This window comes from Polypterus senegalus, chromosome 4, assembly GCF_016835505.1.
Source record: "Polypterus senegalus isolate Bchr_013 chromosome 4, ASM1683550v1, whole genome shotgun sequence".
In the NCBI taxonomy this organism is placed as follows: domain Eukaryota; kingdom Metazoa; phylum Chordata; class Cladistia; order Polypteriformes; family Polypteridae; genus Polypterus; species Polypterus senegalus.
In genome coordinates this window covers 59,864,649-59,884,454 of record NC_053157.1, presented here as the reverse complement: position 1 = coordinate 59,884,454, position 19,806 = coordinate 59,864,649, and the positions used below count along the sequence as shown (strand labels likewise).

The following is a 19,806-nucleotide window of genomic DNA, read 5'->3' as shown; positions in this document are numbered from 1 at the left end:
CTTGGAGTGAAGTGCTGGAGTTTTAGAAGGGAAATAATAGATTCAAGATGGCGCCGACTGGTGTGGCTGGCCGTCTGCTCATCTCGCTAATCAATGTTTTAACTTTGTTTTTATGTTTTAGATTATCTCAACGACCACTGTCCTATGATTGTGATTCTTTACTTAACATATTTTCTGGCTTGCTTTCCTCTCAATTTTCATCTCCTGATGAACCTCCACCTTTGTTTTATTCATCTCCCGACTTGGACGCAGGTGTTCACCTGTATCAATGAGTTGAATGCCCCTCAGAGACGTAAACGCACCCGCCACCATCGTGGAAAGAGAGCCGGAACTGCTGTTAAACAACACCGACTCAAGTCCCAGAGCTTGGATTCCTGATGCCTGCAAGTCGTCTATGACACATTTTCTCCTACACAGAATTCCGTCCCTGGTTCATGGACGCTGAACACCGGATTTAAGTTTTCCATATCAAGGTGGCATCACTCCTCCTCGGTGAGCTCTCGGGCAATAAATGCTGCTAATCTCCACACGCTCACCCGTACTCATCCCGCAACAAGCTCTTCTACCTCTATCAAGGCTGCTCTCTTGAACGCGAGATCAGAGTCTAACAAAACTTTTATTTTGCAAGACTTTATTACCTCAAATAATCTGGATTTCTTCTTCATCACTGAGACCTGAATTTTAAATAGTGACTTGGTACCATCAGGTTATTCATTTTTAAACTCTCCGCGGCTGACTCGTCGTGGTGGGGGCATTGCCACCGTTTTTAAAAGTATGTATAATGGTCCGTTTAGCAGCTTTGAACTGCAACTTTTCGAAATGTGCAGCTCCCCTTCTTTGTTGTTTGCCATGGTCTATAGACCTCCTGTAATTAATGATACTTTCATTTCTGAATTTTCTGGTCTCCTGGCTGATATTACCCTCTCCCATGACGAAGTATTTATTGTTGGTGATTTTAACATTCACATTTGTTGTCAATCGAAACCTTAGGTTAATGAATTTTTATCACTATTGGACTCATTTGATTTTATCCAGCATATTAATAGGCCAACTCACTCTCTCGGTTACACCCTTGATCTCGTTCTTACTCATGATATTTCAGATAATAATATTGATTTGTGCGATGTTTCTTTCATTGATCACTATAATGATGGATATGAATATTACTGTTGATGTCCCAACTACTAGCTGTCCCCCACGCTGCTCGCGCTTTTTAAATTCTTCTATTATATCCGATATTAAAACCATTTTCTCTAGTCTTGATGTGCATGTCCAAAATAATGGTATCGATGATTCTGTCTTAAAATTTAATTCTTCTTGTAAAACGGTTTTAGACTCAATTGCTCCGCTTAAGATACGCAGTAATAAGGGAAGACCTGCTCCCTGGCTAAATGAAACTATGCGATCACTGCGCTGCGCCTGTCGAGCTGCTGAACGGTGTTGGAAAAAAGATGAACTGATTGTTTCTAAACAGATTTTTAGGACTTATGTTTTCAACTTCGAGGCTGCAGTTGAGAAAACTAAACAAGATTTCTTTGCTGATTTAGTATCCCGTCATTCTAAGAATCCTAGGGTCCTATTTAATTCAATTAATGCGGCCATTCACCCTCATTCTGTGATTGGACTAAATGGCACTGTTCATTCATGTGAGCAGTTTCTATCATTCTTTGTCAGCAAAATTGATACTATCCAGTGTGGCATTGTTCAAATTGGCTATGAACTTCCTACGGTTAATCATGGCATTGTCTTAGAATCCTTTGACCTTGTCTCACTTTCACAGTTAAAAAGAACTACTGACACCCTTAAACCAGCTCCCAGTCCTCTCGATATAGTACCACCACACCTCTTAGTGAAAGCCTTTGATGTTTTGGGCTCATCCTTACTAGCCATTATCAATGATTCTATAAGTGTGGGAGTTGTGCCCTCATTTTTTAAACATCTGTCCACGTCTAAACAAGGCAGAATTATATCCTAGAGTTTTAGCCAATTTTCACCTAATTTCCCAACTGCCATTTCTGGCTAAAATTCTAGAAAGAATTATTTATAATCAATTAGTCGATCACCTTAACTCCAATAATTTATTTGAGATCTACCAATCTGGCTTTAGGCATTATCATGGTGTTGAAACAACCCTCCTGAAAGTATTCAATGACATCTCTATTATTACTGACTCAGGTGACGTGGCAGTCCTTCTCCTCCTTGACATGTCAGCTGCCTTTGACACTTTTGACCATGAGATATTGCTGATGCGGCTTGAACATCTTGCTGGGCTTAAAGGGGCTGCTCTTAACTGGTTCAGGTCATATTTAACTTGTAGACACTTTTCAGTGACTTTAAATTCCTCTTTCTCGTCTACTGCTCCTCTTAAATATGATGATCCTCAGGGATCCATTTTGGGTCCTATTTTATTCTCTATATACCTTCATCCTATTGGAGCTATTTTTAGGAAATCTAGCATTTCTTTTCACTGCTATGCTGATGATACTATTTATATTCCTGTCTGCAACTCTGCAATAAATCAACTCCACAACTGTCTTTCTGAACTAAGATCCTGGATGGCTAATAATTTTGTTGATCTGAATCAAAATAAAACGGAGGTGCTTATAGTGGGTCCATCAGTTAAAGCCCAAATTGGTCTTGGACTTCTCGGCTCTTTCTCTGTCTTTTGCTAACCTCAAGTCCGCAATCTAGGTGTTATCTTTGACAGTAACCTCTCTTTTGAGAAACAAGTAAATTCTGTAGTCAAGAGCTGCTTTTTCCAGCTTTGTCTATTAGGTAAGATCAAGCCTTTTTTATCTTCTAGGGATCTTGAGAAAGCTACTCATGCTTTTATTTTTTCTCGCCTTGATTACTGCAACTTGCTACATTCTGGGATTAGCAAATCCCTGATACGCAGGTTACAGTTTGTCCAGAATGCTGCCACTCGCTTTCTGGTTAGGGCAAGAAAGTATGACTCTGTTTCTCCAATATTAGCTTCTTTACACTGGCTGCCTGTCAGTTTTTGAATTGATTTTAAAATCTTGTTGCTAGTTTTTAAATCTTTACATGGGCTTGCTCCTGCCTATTTATCCAAATTGTGTTTTACACCAGCCATCCAGAGTCCTTAGATCTTCTGGTCTGTTGTCTCTTGTTGTCCCTTGTACCAAGTGTAAAACCAAGGAAGACAGGGCTTTTGCAGCTGCTGCTCCTCACCTGTGGAACTCTTTACCTCATTACATAAAGGAGTCATCTACAATTGAACTGTTCAAAACAAGATTAAAGACTCATTTCTATTCACATGCATTCCGTGACATTCAGTAATACTGAAGGTTTCCTCACTGTGATAACATTACTTCTATTTATTATTTATTTATGTTCATATATTTTATTTCTATTTATGTTTTTTTTTGTTTTCTTTTATTCTATTATTGTAAAGCACTTTGGCCACAGCAGTCCTATGTTGTTTTAAATGTCCTATATAAATAAATTGACATTGACATAGATCATTCTTTGGAACACATGCATTTCATGTGTATTCCATACTAAAAATTTACACCAGCTGTTACAAATGCAAATAAAATGTATGTTTTTATTGTATAATATTACAAGTAACAGCAGCTCACTACTTAAAACGGTAAATTTTGCGAGGCACCCAGGATCGAATCCGCGGCCTTTTGATTATAATCTATACTAATAAAAGGCAAAGCCCTCACTCACTCACTCACTCACTCACTCACTCACTCACTCACTCACTCACTCACTCACTCACTCACTCACTGACTCATCACTAATTCTCCAACTTCCCGTGTGGGTGGAAGGCTGAAATTTGGCAGGTTGATTCCTTACAGCTTCCTTACAAAAGTTGGGCAGGTTTTATATCGAAATTCTACGCGTAATGGTCATAACTGGAAGCAGTTTTTCTCCATTTACTGTAATGGAGATGAGCTTCAACGCCGTGGGGGCGGAGTTTCGTGTGACATCATCACGCCTCCCACGTAATCACGCAGTACATAGAAAACCAGGAAGACCTCAAAAATGCGCTCAAGAAAACATGCATTATATAATTGAGAAGGCAGCGAAACAATAAGAAGCGAGTTCTGCTACTTCGGAAACAAAGCACGATGTAAACCTACACTTTAAATTAAGTTCATAGACAGGCTGCGCTGGCGCTTGTAATTTAGTGCCTGCCCATAGAAGGCCGTCCGTCAGCGCAATCCAATAGCAAACTGCCACGGGTAAATATTCACGGGTGAAGGACTGTGCTTATGGAGAGGAAGATGAGATGGTCAGGGTGGTGTTTGACACAAACTCAGCGAAACTGCGAGAGAAAGTTTTAAGTGCCAGGACTAAGGTAACATTAAATAAAGCTATGGACATAGCACGAGATGGCACCAGCACAGCTGGGAACCTTCGATGCAAGTACACCGAGTGGCTCACGTGAACTGACGCAGTGCACAGATAAAAGGCAACAGTTCCAAAGAGCTGAACAAAACCGAATTACACAGTTGAAAAGGCAGCAAAAATATGAAGCGTCTGATAAGCATATTCATAAATGCAGCTACTGTGGAAACAAAGCACACGGTGGAAAAAGTCAATGTCCCGCTAAAGGAAGACAGTGTAAAAAAAACCCATGCATGCAGTGTGTCAGGTCTCAGATAAAGAAGAAGACGAGCAGTTTATTGATGCAGTAAGAAACTAATCGATGAATGAAACCTGTCATCTTTACAACGATTGACAAACACGGAATGTAACTTGAACACAACACATCGCACAAATACGACCCTGATTGAAAGAAATAATGATAATCAAATCCTTGATGACAGCAACATTCAATAACACTCACAAAACAATTACTGTATATTGACAATCATGTTACGTTATTTTTAAAATGTTCCCTTTTCTTTTCATAACTTCTACTTCTCCACTGCGATACGGGTATATATTTAAATGTATATATATACCCCTATCTACAGTACATACTCAGCATAGACAAGCCACATGCTGTGGCTCAATTGTAGAGTCTTAGCCTCTAATGCCGACATTCGAGGTTCGATTCGAGAGGGGATGCACTGAGTATGTACGCGCTACTGATTCATTTTACCTTCATCTCCTTGGTTTGGGACGTATGAAAAATATTAGGTTAACGCAGAATCATGTTACGTTATTTTTAAAATGTTTCCCTTTATTAGCACAAGCACAGCTGAGAAGCTTCGATGCATGTACTCCATAACGCGTTAAAAAAATAACGCATTTAATCACACTTTCAATTCCAAGCAAACGGGAACTTTTGTCAATGCATCATTTCCTGGTACATCCATTACACTGATGCACACATCACAGCTACAAAAATGTTAGAGTCGGAATAAAGCGCGTTCCTCGACTGATCATTTCGACTTCCCGAAGCCTTGATAAAAGCATGGTTTTGTGCACAATGAAAAGCAAGCAAAATTAGATGCATTACAGAAAGCGGACTTTGTGGCTCTTACTGGGGATCATTGGACTTCCGTGACCGTTAGTAATTCTAATTACATCTAATTACAAAATGTTCAATGATCACACTGTTTTAGCCTAATGTACAAAATAATTTTGGCTAAGGTTACTCAGAGTTTAAAGATTAAGTTGGTCAAATTACCTTTTATGTTTCTGACTTATTTTTTAAGAAGAAAAACTGCACTTTATGTTGAAATTTTGGTTATTATTATTTAAAGACAATACTATTCTGAAAATCTACTTAAAGTACTTAAACTACCACTTTATTTTTAAGTCTGCCCAATTTTAACCAGGGATGATATTTTTGTTTCTGTTTTGAATTCAAATGCAGTTTAAAGGCTTTTTTTCAGAAATTAAAACAGCTTCAGTTTACAATATTCATGTACATGTCTATTATTTGATTCTGTAAGCCCACTAAAACACTTTTAAATTAAAAAAAAAACATTTGCGATTTGGGGCAAATTTACGTGCGATTACATACGATTAATCAAGATTAATTCTTACACAGCCTCTAATTAATTGGATTAATTTTTTAATCGAGTCCCACCTAATATATATATATATGTGGATATATATATGTAGATTTGTATATATAAATGTGTATATACAGTATATATGTAGATATGTATATGTGTATATACAGTATGTATATATATGTATGTGTGTATATGTATATATATATAACTGTGTATATATATGTGTATATGTATATATATATATATATATATATATATATATATATATATATATATATATATATATATATATATATATATATATATATATGCCAGCAACACTCATGACAATGACAAAACAATTACATTGTCAATCATGTTACGTTATTATTAACCGCTGCCAATCCAGGTATTTTGCTATATATATATATATATATATATATATATATATATATATACACAGATATATACAGATATATATATATACAGATATATATAAATATATATATACAGATATATATATATATATATATATATACATATATATATATATATATATATATATATAAATAGATAGATATGACAACAACACTCAATATCAATGACAAAACAATTACATTAACAATCATCTTACGTTATTTTTAAAATGTTTGCTTTTCATTTTCATAACTTCTTTAACACACTACTTCTCCGCTGCGAAGCGCGGGTATTTTGCTAGTTACATATATAATTATGACCAGACCTGCAATACAGTCTATTCTGCTTGCGAACGTCCGATCGCTGGACAACAAGCTGGATTATATAAAGCTGCAGCGGGCCAAGCAGTGGGAAATGAGAGACTGCTGCATCTTTATTTTCACTGAGACATGGCTCCAGGAAAACATTGCAGACTCGGCCATCCAGCTAGACGGACTGACCATCTTCCGAGCGGACAGAGACGCCTCTTTGTCCGGTAAGACCTGTGGGGGCGGACTGTGTGTTTATGTGAACAGAGAGTGGTGTACAAACGCTGCCCTCAGTTGCGCGACACTGTTCCCGCTGATAGAGGTTTTATCAGTAAGGTGTCGGCCTTTCTACCTGCCGAGGGAATACAGTTGCGTGATGGTGGTGGCTGTCTACCTCCCGCCTAGCGCAAATGCTAACCAGGCGCTAAGCGGAACTCTACGAGATCATCAGCAAACTGCAAACGACGCACCCGAGGCATTTTCATTATTGCTGGAGACTTCAATCATGCCAACTTGAAGTAATTTCTCCCAAAATTCTCCCAGAATGTGAACTTTGCAACTAGAGGGGGAAGCTGTCTGGACAATGTTTACACGAGCACTCCTGACGCCTACAAGGCACTACCCCATCCTCACCTGGGCTGTTCAGATCATATCAGCATTTTTATGGTTCCTGCATACAAGTCCCTGCTGAAGCACACTAAACCAGCCTACAAGAGCATCAGAGTGTGGCAGGTTGGTGCAGTTTCAGCTCTCCAAGGCTGCTTCGAATTGACAGACTGGGACATTATCAGAGAGGCTGCTATGGATGGTGACTCCATCAATCTGGAGGAGTACACAGACTCTGTGACTGGCTACATCTCCAAATGCATAGAGGATGTTACTGTTACCAAGGATGTTACCACAAGAGCCAACCAAAAGCCCTGGATGACAAGAGAAGTGCACAAGCTGCTCAAGATCAGAAATGCAGCCTTCAGATCTGGAGACAAGGCCGCCCTCAGGGTGACCAGAGCCAACCTGTCTCGTGCTATAAGGAGAGCTAAGTGGGCATACGCAGAAGATCAACAAACAATTCAGCAGCACCAGAGACACACGTTGTATGTGGCAGGGTGTTCAGGCAATTACAAACTACAAGCCCAATCCTGGGCCTCCCTTCCAGATGAGCTGAACAACTTATTTGCACGGTTTGAGGCACAGAACAAAGAGCCTGCGAGAAAAGCAACACCTCCCTCCACTGACCAAGCACTCTGTCTCTCCATAACAGATGTGAGGAGGACTCTATCCAGAGTCAATCCACGGAAGGCTGCAGGACCTGACAACATACCTGGTCTTGTGCTCAAAGAATGTGCAAGTCAACTGGCTGGTGTCCTCACAGACATCTTCAACACATCTCTGAGCCAGTCGTCAGTCCCAACATGCTTCAAGTCGACCACCATCATACCAGTGCCAAAGAAGTCATCAGTGACATGCCTGAATGACTACCGACCAGTTGCACTCACACCAATCATAATGAAGTGCTTTGAAAGGTTAGTCATGTCACACATAAAGACTAATCTCCCTGCCTCCCTTGACCCTCCTCAGTTTGCATACCGCTCAAACAGGTGAACTGAGGATGCCATATGCTCTGCTCTTCACATCTACCTGACACATCTGGATAAAAAAATCACATATGTCAGGATGCTATTCATAGACTTTAGCTCTGCCTTCAACACAATCATCCCTCCAAAGCTGGTTGTAAAACTGAGCAGGTTGGGCCTAAACACCACCCTCTGCAATTGGATCCTGGACTTCTTGACAGAGAGGCCCCAGTCAGTTCGGATGGGCCACAACACTTCCAGCATCATCACACTGAGCACTGGAGCACTGCAGGGCTGTGTGCTTAGTCCATTGCTCTTCACCCTGCTGACTCACGACTGCACAGCCACGCACAACACCAATCACATCATCAAGTTTGCGGATGATACGACGGTGCTGGGACTGATAAGCAGGGATGATGAAAGAGCATACAGAGATGAGGTGAAATGGCTGTCCGCATGGTGTGAAGACAACAATCTATCTCTCAATGTCGACAAGACAAAAGAGATAATCGTGGACTTCAGAAAATCACGTCCTGCCCACATCCCGCTCAGCATCAACGGTTTAGATGTGGAGATTGTTAGGAGTACCAAGTTCCTTGGTGTGCACTTAACTGAGGAACTTACGTGGACACATAACACCTCATCACTAATCAAGAAAGCCCAGCAGAGACTACACTTCCTGAGGCGGCTGAAGCAAGCACGTCTTCCCCCTTCCATCCTCACCATGTTCTACAGAGGCACCATAGAGAGTGTCCTGACCAGCTGCATCACTGTCTGGTATGGCAACTGCAACATATCTGACCGCAAGCGCCTGCAAAGGATAGTGAAGACAGCAGAGAACATTATTGGGGTGCCTCTCCCTTCACTACAGAAAATATATTATACAAACGCAGTGTCCGCAAGGCCTGCAGCATTGTGCAGGACCCCTTACACCACTCACATGGACTTTTCACACTTCTGCCATCCAAGAGAAGATACTGCAGCATCAAAGCCAAATCAGCAAGGCTCCAGGAGAGTTTTTACCCCCAAGCTGTTAGACTCCTTAACACCAGGCTGCCCCCTGGGACCTTCCACACGGCCTCAACCACCACTAAAAACAGAACTTTTATACATGAAACCACTATCCTGCTAAGATGAGTGTGCATGTAGAAAAGAACTGAAAATCTTATACTGACCTCTAAGGATTTTGACACTCTTGATATCCTTATGCTATGAAACATTCTGACCTGTGATTGTTTACACACGTCTTAAACAACTATTATCATACACTGATAATTTCTCTATTATCTATATCTATTATTTATTTATTATATTACATATCTTACACATCAATATTGCTGATACTTGTTTGTCCTATCTTTGCACAATGTCTTGTCTTGTTTGTGTTTTAATTTTAAATTTTTATTCTATTTTTAATTTACTATTTGCACATCATGTTGTTACACTGTGGACCCTGAGCTTCGCAATTTCGTCTATCTGTATACTTGTATATGGTTGCGATGACAATAAGTTCACTTTGACTTTGATATATATACTGTATATATATATATATATATATATATATATGTATATATGTACATATATATATATGTGTATGTATGTATGTATGTATGTATACATACACTGACTGACTGACTCATCACTAATTCTCCAAGTTCCCATGTAAGTAGAAGGCTGAAATTTGGCAGGCTCATTCCTTACAGCTTACTTACAAAAGTTGGGCAGGTTTCATTTCGAAATTCGCCTAATGGTCATAACTGGAAGCTATTTTCTCCATATACTGTAATGGAGTTGAGCTGGATGGCCGGGGCGAGGGTTTCATGTGACATCATCACGCCTCCCACGTAATCACGTGAACTGACTATCAACGCAGTACGTAGAAAACCAGGAAGAGCTCAAAAAACCGCTGAACAAAACATGCATTATATAATTGGGAAGGCAGCGAAACAATAAGAAGCGAGCGACTGACATATACAACCATATTCATGAGTGCTGCTACTTCGGAAACAAAGCACGGTGTAAACCTGTAATTTAGTGCCTGCACATATAAGGCCGTCCGTCAGCGGCAATCCAATAGAAACACTGCCGCTAAATATTCACGGGTGAAGGACTGTGCTTATGCAGAGGAAGATGAGATTGTCAGGGAGTTGTTTGGCACAAACTCAGCGATACTGCGAGAGAAACTTTTAAGTGCCGGGTCTTAACTAACATTACGTACAGCCATGGACATCACACTAGATAGCACCAGCACAGCTGGGAACCTTCGATGCAAGAACACCAAGCGGCTCACGTGAACTGACGCAGTGCACAGACAAAAAGCAACAGTTCCAAAGAGTGCTGAAAAAAAACCGAATTACACAACTGAGAAGGCAGCAAAAAAATATGAAGCGTCTGATACATACAAGCATATTCATAAGTGCAGCTACTGGGGAAACAAAGCACACGGTGGAAAAGGTCAATGTCCCGCTAAATGAAGACAGTGTAAAAAAAAAACCCGTGCATGCAGTGTGTCACATCTCAGATAAAGAGGAAGACGAGCTGTTTATTGATGCAGTAAGAAACGAATCGATGAATGAAACCTCTTATACCCACGCATCTCCTTGGTTTGGGACGTATGAAAAAATATGCGGTTAACGCAGAATTATGTTACGTTATTTTTAAAATGTTTACTTTTCTTAGCACAAGCACAGCTGAGAAGCATCGATGCATGTACTCCATAACATGTTAAAAAAATAATGCATTTAATCGCACATTCAATTCCAAGCAAAGGGGAACTTTTGTCAATGCATGATTTCCTGGTACATCGATTACACTGATGCACACATCACAGCCACAAAAATGTTAAGAGTCGGAATAAAGCACGTTCCTACGGCTGATCGGAGCAAAATTTTATTTCAAAAGACTACCTGAGCGAAGCCTTGATAAAAGCATGGTTTTGTGCACACTGAAAAGCAAGCAAAATTAGATGCATTACAGAAAGCGGACTTTGTGGCTCTTACTGGGGATCATTGGACTTCCATGACCGTTAGTAATTCTAATTACATCTAATTACAAAATGTTCAATGATCACACTGTTTTAGCCTAATGTACAAATTAATTTTGGCTGAGGTTACTCAGAGTTTAAAGATTAAGTTGGTCAAATTACCTTTTATGTTTCTGACTTTTGGTTATTATTATTTAAACACAATACCATTCTGAAAATGTACTTAAACTACAACTTTATTTTTAAGTCTGCCAAATATTAGCCAGGGATGATATTTTTGTTTCTGTTTTGAATTCAAATGCAGTTTAAAAGCATTTTTTTTTTCAGAAATTAAAACAGCTTGAGTTTACAATATTCATGTCCATGTCTATTATTTGATTCTGTCACCCACTAAAACCCTTTTAAATTAAAAAAAATTTGCATTTGGGGCAAATTTATGTGTATGATTACATACGATTAATCAAGATTAATTCTTAAACAGCCTCTAATTAATTGGATTAATTTTTTTAATCGAGTCCCACCCCTAATACAGTGGTGTGAAAAACTATTTGCCCCCTTCCTGATTTCTTATTCTTTTGCATGTTTGTCACACAAAATGTTTCTGATCATCAAACACATTTAACCATTAGTCAAATATAACACAAGTAAACACAAAATGCAGTTTTTAAATGATGGTTTTTATTATTTAGGGAGAAAGAAAATCCAAACCTACATGGCCCTGTGTGAAAAAGTAATTGCCCCTTGTTAAAAATAACCTAACTGTGGTGTATCACACCTGAGTTCAATTTCCGTAGCCACCCCAGGCCTGATTACTGCCACACCTGTTTCAATCAAGAAAGCACTTAAATAGGAGCTGCCTGACACAGAGAAGTAGACCAAAAGCACCTCAAAAGCTAGACATCATACCAAGATCCAAAGAAATTCAGGAACAAATGAGAACAGAAGTAATTGAGATCTATCAGTCTGGTAAAGGTTATAAAGCCATTTCTAAAGCTTTGGGACTCCAGCAAACCACAGTGAGAGCCATTATCCACAAATGGCAAAAACATGGAACAGTAGTGAACCTTCCCAGGAGTGGCCGGCCGACCAAAATTACCCCAAGAGCGCAGAGACGACTCATCCGAGAGGTCACAAAGACCCCAGGACAACGTCTAAAGAACTGCAGGCCTCACTTGCCTCAATTAAGGTCAGTGTTTACGACTCCACCATAAGAAAGAGACTGGGCAAAAACGGATTGCATGGCAGAATTCCAAGACGCAAACCACTGTTAAGCAAAAAGAACATTAGGGCTCGTCTCAATTTTGCTAAGAAACATCTCAATGATTGCCAAGTCTGTTGGGAAAATACCTTGGGGACTGATGAGACAAAAGTTGAACTTTTTGGAAGGCCATCTGGCGTAAAAGGAACACAGCATTTCAGAAAAAGAACATCATACCAACAGTAAAATATGGTGGTGGTAGTGTGATGGTCTGGGGTTGTTTTGCTGCTTCAGGACCTGGAAGACTTGCTGTGATAGATGGAACCATGAATTCTACTGTCTACCAAAAAATCCTGAAGGAGAATGTCCAGCCATCTGTTCGTCAACTCAAGTTGAAGCGATCTTGGGTGCTGCAAAAGGACAATGACCCCAAAACACACCAGCAAATCCACCTCTGAATGGCTGAAGAAAAACAAAAAGACGACTTTGGAGTGGCCTAGTCAAAGTCCTGACCTGAATCCAATTGACCTTAAAAAGGCGGTTCATGCTAGAAAACCCTCAAATAAAGCTGAATTACAACAATTCTGCAAAGATGATTGGGCCAAAATTTCTCCAGAGTGCTGTAAAAGACTCATTGCAAGTTATCGCAAACGCTTGATTGCAGTTATTGCTGCTAAGGGTGGCCCAACCAGTTATTAGGTTCAGGGGGCAATTACTTTTTCACACAGGGCCATATAGGTTTGGATTTTGTTTTCTCCCTAAATAATAAAAACCATCATTTAAAAACTGCATTTTGTGTTTACTTGTGTTATATTTGACTAATGGTTAAATGTGTTTGATGATCAGAAACATTTTGTGTGACAAACATGCAAAAGAATAAGAAATCAGGAAGGGGGCAAATAGTTTTTCACACCACTGTATATATATGTAGATTTGTATATATATGTGTGTGTATATATATGTATGTGTGTATATATATGTATATATGTTTATATTTGTATATGTGCAATAAAAAGAAACGTCCTCTGACTTTCAACTGTTTTTACTTTCAGTAAACTTAATGTGTAAATATTTGTATGAACACTTAAAGAGTCAACACCATAAGACATAAACTAAAAATGTTTCACAATGTGTCCCTGAATGAAGGGAGGCTCAAAATCAAAAGTACCAGTCAGTATCTGGTGTGGCCACCAGCTGCTTGAAGTACTGCAGTGCATCTCCTCCTCATGGACTGGACCAGATTTGTCAGTTCTTGCTGTGAGATGTTACCCTACTCTTCCACCAAGGCACCTGCAAGTTCCTGGACATTTCTGGGGGGAATGGCCCTAGCCCCTCACCCCTGCATCCAACAGGTCCCAGACGTGCTCAATTCCTTCGACGATAAACACGAATCCGCCCATCACCCCTGGTGAGACAAAACCGTGACTCATCAGTGAAGAACACTTTTTGCCACTCCTGTCTGGTCCAGCGAAGGTGGGTTTGTGCCCATAGGCGACGTTGTTGCTGGCGATGTCTGGGAAGGACCTGCCTTACAACAGGCCTACAAGCCCTCAGTCCAGCCTCTCTCAGCCTATTGCTTTCAGTCTGAGCAATGATGGAGGGATTGTGTGTTCCTGGTGTGACTCGGGCAGTTGTTGTGGCCATACTGTACCTGTCACGCAGGTGTGATATTTGGATGTACCGATCCTGTGCAGGTGTTGTTACACGTGGTCTTCCACTGCGAGCATGATCAGCTGTCCTTCCTGTCTCCCTGTAGCGCTGTCTTAGGCGTCTCACAGTGCAGACATGGCAATTTATTGCCCTAGCCACATCAGCAGTCCTCATGCCTCCCTGCAGCATGCCTAATGCACGTTCACGCAGATGAGCAGGGATATATATATACTAGCAAAATACCCGTGCTTCGCAGCGGCGAAGTACTGCTTTAAAATTTTAAATAATAAACTGAGGGAAAATGTACCAAGAATAATTTGTTAAGGATCTCTTTGTATACCACATTGTCAGTTTGCCCCTCTGGTTGTAATATGACCAAGCTGTGCGCTGAGCTTACTCTTGAGCATGCAACGTATAGTTGGCCATGTGAAAAGCAATCTTGCCTCAAATCAATGCCAAACTTTTGTAGGGTCTGTCCCTGAGGCTTATTAATTGTCATCGTAAAGCAGAGCCTTACTGGAAATTGAAGGCGTTTGAATTGAAATGGGAGATCAGAGGGTAGAACGGGGATGCGAGGAATAAAAACTCTCTCCCCTGAGCCACCGCCAGTAAAAATAGTTGCCTCAATTAGGTTCTTTTGCAGGCATGTGACCTGAAGTCTCGTGCCATTACAAAGTTTTGGTGGCTGTAAGTTTCTCAGTAACATTATTGGTGCCCCAACCTTCAAAATTAGATTATGGTCAGGAGTGCCTGGAGGATTCAGAGTGTGGACCGAGCTGCAGGCTATGGATGTATATATGTACTGTATGTAAGTAGGATTCAGTTAACATTGGAAACTCGCGTACCAAATTTCTTGAAGATGGGCCCATTAAGTAACAAAGACCGCTGGAAAGTTCAATATGGAGGCCGACAGTGGTGTCATACCATCGAAATAAGTATGTACATCGGTTTCGGTTAGCGCAGGGAAGCCGCCTACCAAATTTCGTGAAGATGGGGCCATAAATAAGAAAGTGTAACATGGCGGACATTGTCGACCGTTATGTGTAGAATTTCGAAATGAAACCTGCTTAACTTTTGTAAGTAAGGAATGAGCCTGCCAAATTTCAGCCTTCTACCTACACGGGAAGTTGGGGAGTTAGTTATGAGTGAGTGAGTGAGGGTTTTGCCTTTTATTAGTATAGATGTATCTGTGTATGTATATATGTGTGTGAGTGTGTGTGTGTGTGTATATATATATATATATATATATGTATATATACTATATATATATTATATATATATATATATATATATATATATATATATGTGTGTGTGTTTGTGTATGTATACATATATATATATATATATATATATATATATAGATATATGTATATATATGAATATATATGGTTTTGGCAGCCAAGCCGCTTTTTCCAACCTAGAAGACGTCTCTTGAGATCCGCTTAAGCTCGTTGACTGCATGTCTTCCAAGGTAGTTTCAATACCCATTTCCTGCACCGAGTCATCTCCCCTTTTATGAGTGACTGTGTTAGTGGCCATTACAGATTAGCAGGTCTTTGAACGCACTGAATACTTGTAACTGATGTCGCCGTTGGCTACTTTCGACAGTGAACGGAAGCAATTGTCGAGTAACAAAAAATTATTTGTAAGTGATTTCGCATTGAAGAAATAGTAAAAACTTGATCACTTGGGTCAATATATAAGAAAGAAATACACACAGCAAATGCAATTGAGAATACACCAGAATCTCTATGATTTAATTGTTGGTGTGTGTCTTCATAAACTGTGGGAGGTTTGTAAGGAACAAAGCATGAAGGAAACAAAGCTGCTCTTCGGTGAAGTTGAATTTTTTTATCAGTGTTTAAACTGTCATAGACATGAATTATAGCACCATCATAATAGGTACACACCCAGTGAGTCACTCGTTCAGTAGCTGCAGAAGGTATCATTTGAATATGTTTTGCATTTTGTGGAATGGGCATTATAGGTATGTCAGGAGTCCACATTAGCAAAACCTCTTGAGGTTGGAAAATTGTATGCAGCTAAAATTTCGTTGAATTTGCTCATGTGATCTGTTGATAAATAATCATTATTTACCAACTCATTCATTGCAAAATCTTACAGTGGTAAGATCACTCCTTCCATAACACTAAACACAAACACTAAGTAGACACTAACACTAAAAAACGGCAACACCGCCAGGAAAAACACTAAATGAGATAATGTAAAAGTCTACTAAACTTCTTTATTATAACTGCTTTATTGTAGCAGGTGAGGGGACGCTGGTGCTCGCTTGTTGTTGCCGCTCCTCCCTGTTAGCAACACTTTTCGCACAACGCCTTAATTCTGCACTTTCTTACACTTGTTTTATTTCGCTTATTGTATGTGATAGTTCGTGGATACAGCTGACTCGAATTGCATGGATTTGGCTTAATATTTACAGATTTTATGGACTCCACTTTACTGGGAACAGCTGAGTCTGTGGATCACGGGACGAGACCTACGAACATTTCTTTTGCACGTGCGCGATCTAGCACCCGGGATGATCTGTCTTCGTGATTATATTCGCTATGCTGATCTGCTCCCGTTTCATCTTGCAGTCCTCTATGACCGGGAACTGATCTGATGTTCATACTAACCTGGCTTATGGCTCCGGGGCGATCACGCCTGAAATTACCAAGCGTTACTGTTTATGGCTGTGTATTGGAACATCCAAATCCTGCTTCCTCCTCCTGCTGTGCTTTCTTCATTGGCCACCTACGCTACCACACCCACCTGTCCTACTGCCTCCGCTGTGCTGTGCTGCTTCTACACTGCTATCAGCTAAGTATCACTAACTATTTTAGCGCTTTGACTACTGAGTAAAGCGCTATATAAATGTAATGAATTATTATTATTTATTATTAAACACTAAAGTACAAAAATGAAGTAGAAAGTAAGACTAAATCGCAACACCGCCGGGTACACTGTCACACCGCCTACTAAACACTAAGAAACACTAAGCAGAAACACTAAAGGAAAAAATACTATTCAGTAAGTACCGCGTCTACTCAACAGTAAATCAGTAAAGGAGAAAGGAAAAAGAATGGCAAGACCGCGTCAGCTGCGGAGCGAAATGAAGTGAATGAAATCAGGTGAATGGGAGGGGAGATGATCACGTGACTTCCCCACACGCCTTGACTCTCAATCCCTCCACAAACACAGTCTCTCGGATCCCAACTCTCCTTTATATATATATATATATATATAAATATATATATATATATATATATATATATATATATATATATATATATATATATATATATATATATAAATATATATATATATATATAAATATATATATATATATATAAATATATATATATATATATATATATATATATATATAAAAAAGATTCCATTTAAATGAAGATCAAATCTTGACATGTCCACACATGTTAAAGGAGAAAAAACATTTAATAGGGTTGACATACAAAGGTTTCGCCGTTTTCTTCTCTGTGCAACTACAGTACATTTATAGATGTGAGAAGGATGCGATTGGATGCATTTGCTTAAATATAACTTCATTCTAAAATCCAATACATATTTTTATTGTGATATTTTTTTAAATTAAACACTAGTTAGTACCTATTTTATACAAGATTACTGTAAAACGATTTCAGCTCTTTAGCCAGTTTCAGGTTTATTTACCTTGGACGCACCACAGTTACTACACAACTTGCCGGTCTTCTTTGGCATTGGTACAATAGCCTTTGGTACTTTTGCATATTTTGGATATGCTTTTGCGAAGCAGCTGCTGACTTCAGAGGACTTCATTGTAGCTGAAATTTTAACTCTCTCACAACCTTGGGCAGAGCAGTAGCTATGACCATCTCTGCTGCGTCGTGCTTGTAGAAACAAAAATAGCAGCCTGATGAAGCACAGAAATTACAGATATAATCACGCATTTGTCTGAACATCATGTACAAGTGAACAATTTACTGTAAATGTTATAAAACATTTTACCATAGAATAATCTAATAATGGCTTAGGAACAAAACAGAATTCACATAAATTGTAAGAAAACAAAAACATAAGTGGTCTATTAAAAAAAAAAAACAAAAAGGCCATTCTCTTCCCTTACAAAAAAGCACACAATAGTTTGTGGAGAAGGAAAAGAAGTAAACTTTTTCTGTAAACATTGTTTTTGCTCCCAAATGTAACTTGAAACTTTCAACCGAGGTATCATGGAACCAATTAATGGTTATGATTTATTGTGTTTATCCTGATTAAAAATGGGTGCTATTGCCCAAAGTTACACCACCTGCAATGTGATAAAGTGTCAGTCTATATTTCAAATGCTTCCTTTAGAATAAAAAAAATACTTGTTTTTTCATTTTATAACATATAGTAAATATAAATGAAGTTTTCTATAGTAAATAATTCATTGCCGTAAACTGCATGGAATTTGATTTGTTGAATGTCAAAGAAATTAAATATCAATACATAAAACAAGTTTAAGAGATACTATATAAATCAAATTAGAACACAAGACATTTTATAGATCAATAACAAATTTAAACTGTAATTTTTATTTGTTACTTATTTTGTTATTTTTGCTTGAAATCTAAAAAATGTTTTAAAAGAAACCTAAAATTGTCAATACAATGATATATTTCCATATTGCTTGTGAAAATAATGTTTTATCTGAAGTTATTTTGATTGTGTTTCTAACTTAAAATATTTATATTGGCATAACTATCGCTGCTGTTTTGGAACATTCTTAAGCTAAAGGGAAACGGCTTTTGATATTTCTTTCAGCTTAAAAACAACATTAAAATGGATTTACAGACAGTAGGAAAACAAAAATGAGGATTAAAATAATATATTAGTTTTGAGTTTACCATTTTTTATATCTTGATTTAAAATTAAAAAATAACTTTAGAAGTTTGTGATTTTCTAACCTTTATAAAATGTAGTTACGTATTTTGCAAATCATGAATCTCCTGTTGATAAATAGCTATAATTTATGAACAAAAAACGTAAAAGTTAAATCATTCCTGCCCTTGTAAGATAAAAAGCTTAATTGGCAAAAACCCTGGTCTGAATGAAGGTTTGAGGGACTTTATAATTTATTGAACAACACTTTAATGTATCAGATTTGTGTTTCAGATAAGCAAACAAGGGGGACATTAATAAAATATCTAAAGTTCTTTTATACTATCAGTAGGTTGTACTGAATTACAGGTCCTTCCAACACTGTGGTCAGCATTCAGTTCCCATTTAAATGAGCTAGTCCTTTGCAGGTCACATCAGTTCTATTAAGGATTTACAAAACTTAAGCCTATGTACATACAAAGGAATAAGACTGCCCAAAGCATTGCTGACCCCTCAACCAGAAAAATATTTTGCTTTTGAACAACATATAATGTTAAAAATAAGGCACAAGAGTGACATACCCTGTGCTATTGTCAAAAAAATACTTCCTCTCCTTTTGTTTCTTCTGTAGGTCTTCTAAAGAATTCAAAGCTCCATAATCTTCTATATTAGTCACAAGCATACTTTGCCTCTCATAAACATCTGACATGACCTGAAATGATGAGTCAGGGGGGTAGCAAAGGGCAACTTGAATCCAGTCATCCCTGCCAGTTAAACAGAAGAACATAATCATTTGCATATAGAGGAAGGACAACTGAAATCTTTAACTAGAGAACAGACTTACTTGTCAAAGTTGATCAGATACAGGACAGTTGTCTTTGGTGCACTGCCA

The 19,806-nt window shown here is 38.7% G+C and overlaps 1 protein-coding gene across 2 annotated transcripts in view; it reads right to left on the bottom strand.

Moving 5' to 3' along the window:
* The window catches only part of cemip2 (cell migration inducing hyaluronidase 2), a 180,536-nt gene that overhangs the window by 30,272 nt on the left and 130,458 nt on the right, over positions 1-19,806 (bottom strand). For both annotated transcript variants that reach the window (XM_039750731.1, XM_039750732.1), the window contains exons 18-20: positions 19,759-19,806; positions 19,496-19,678; positions 17,748-17,967 (exon numbers count right to left, since the gene is read on the bottom strand). The exon at positions 19,759-19,806 is cut by the window's right edge and continues 164 nt beyond it. In XM_039750731.1, the coding sequence (XP_039606665.1) occupies positions 17,748-17,967; positions 19,496-19,678; positions 19,759-19,806 (451 nt within the window). The remainder of the gene's footprint in view (positions 1-17,747; positions 17,968-19,495; positions 19,679-19,758) is intronic.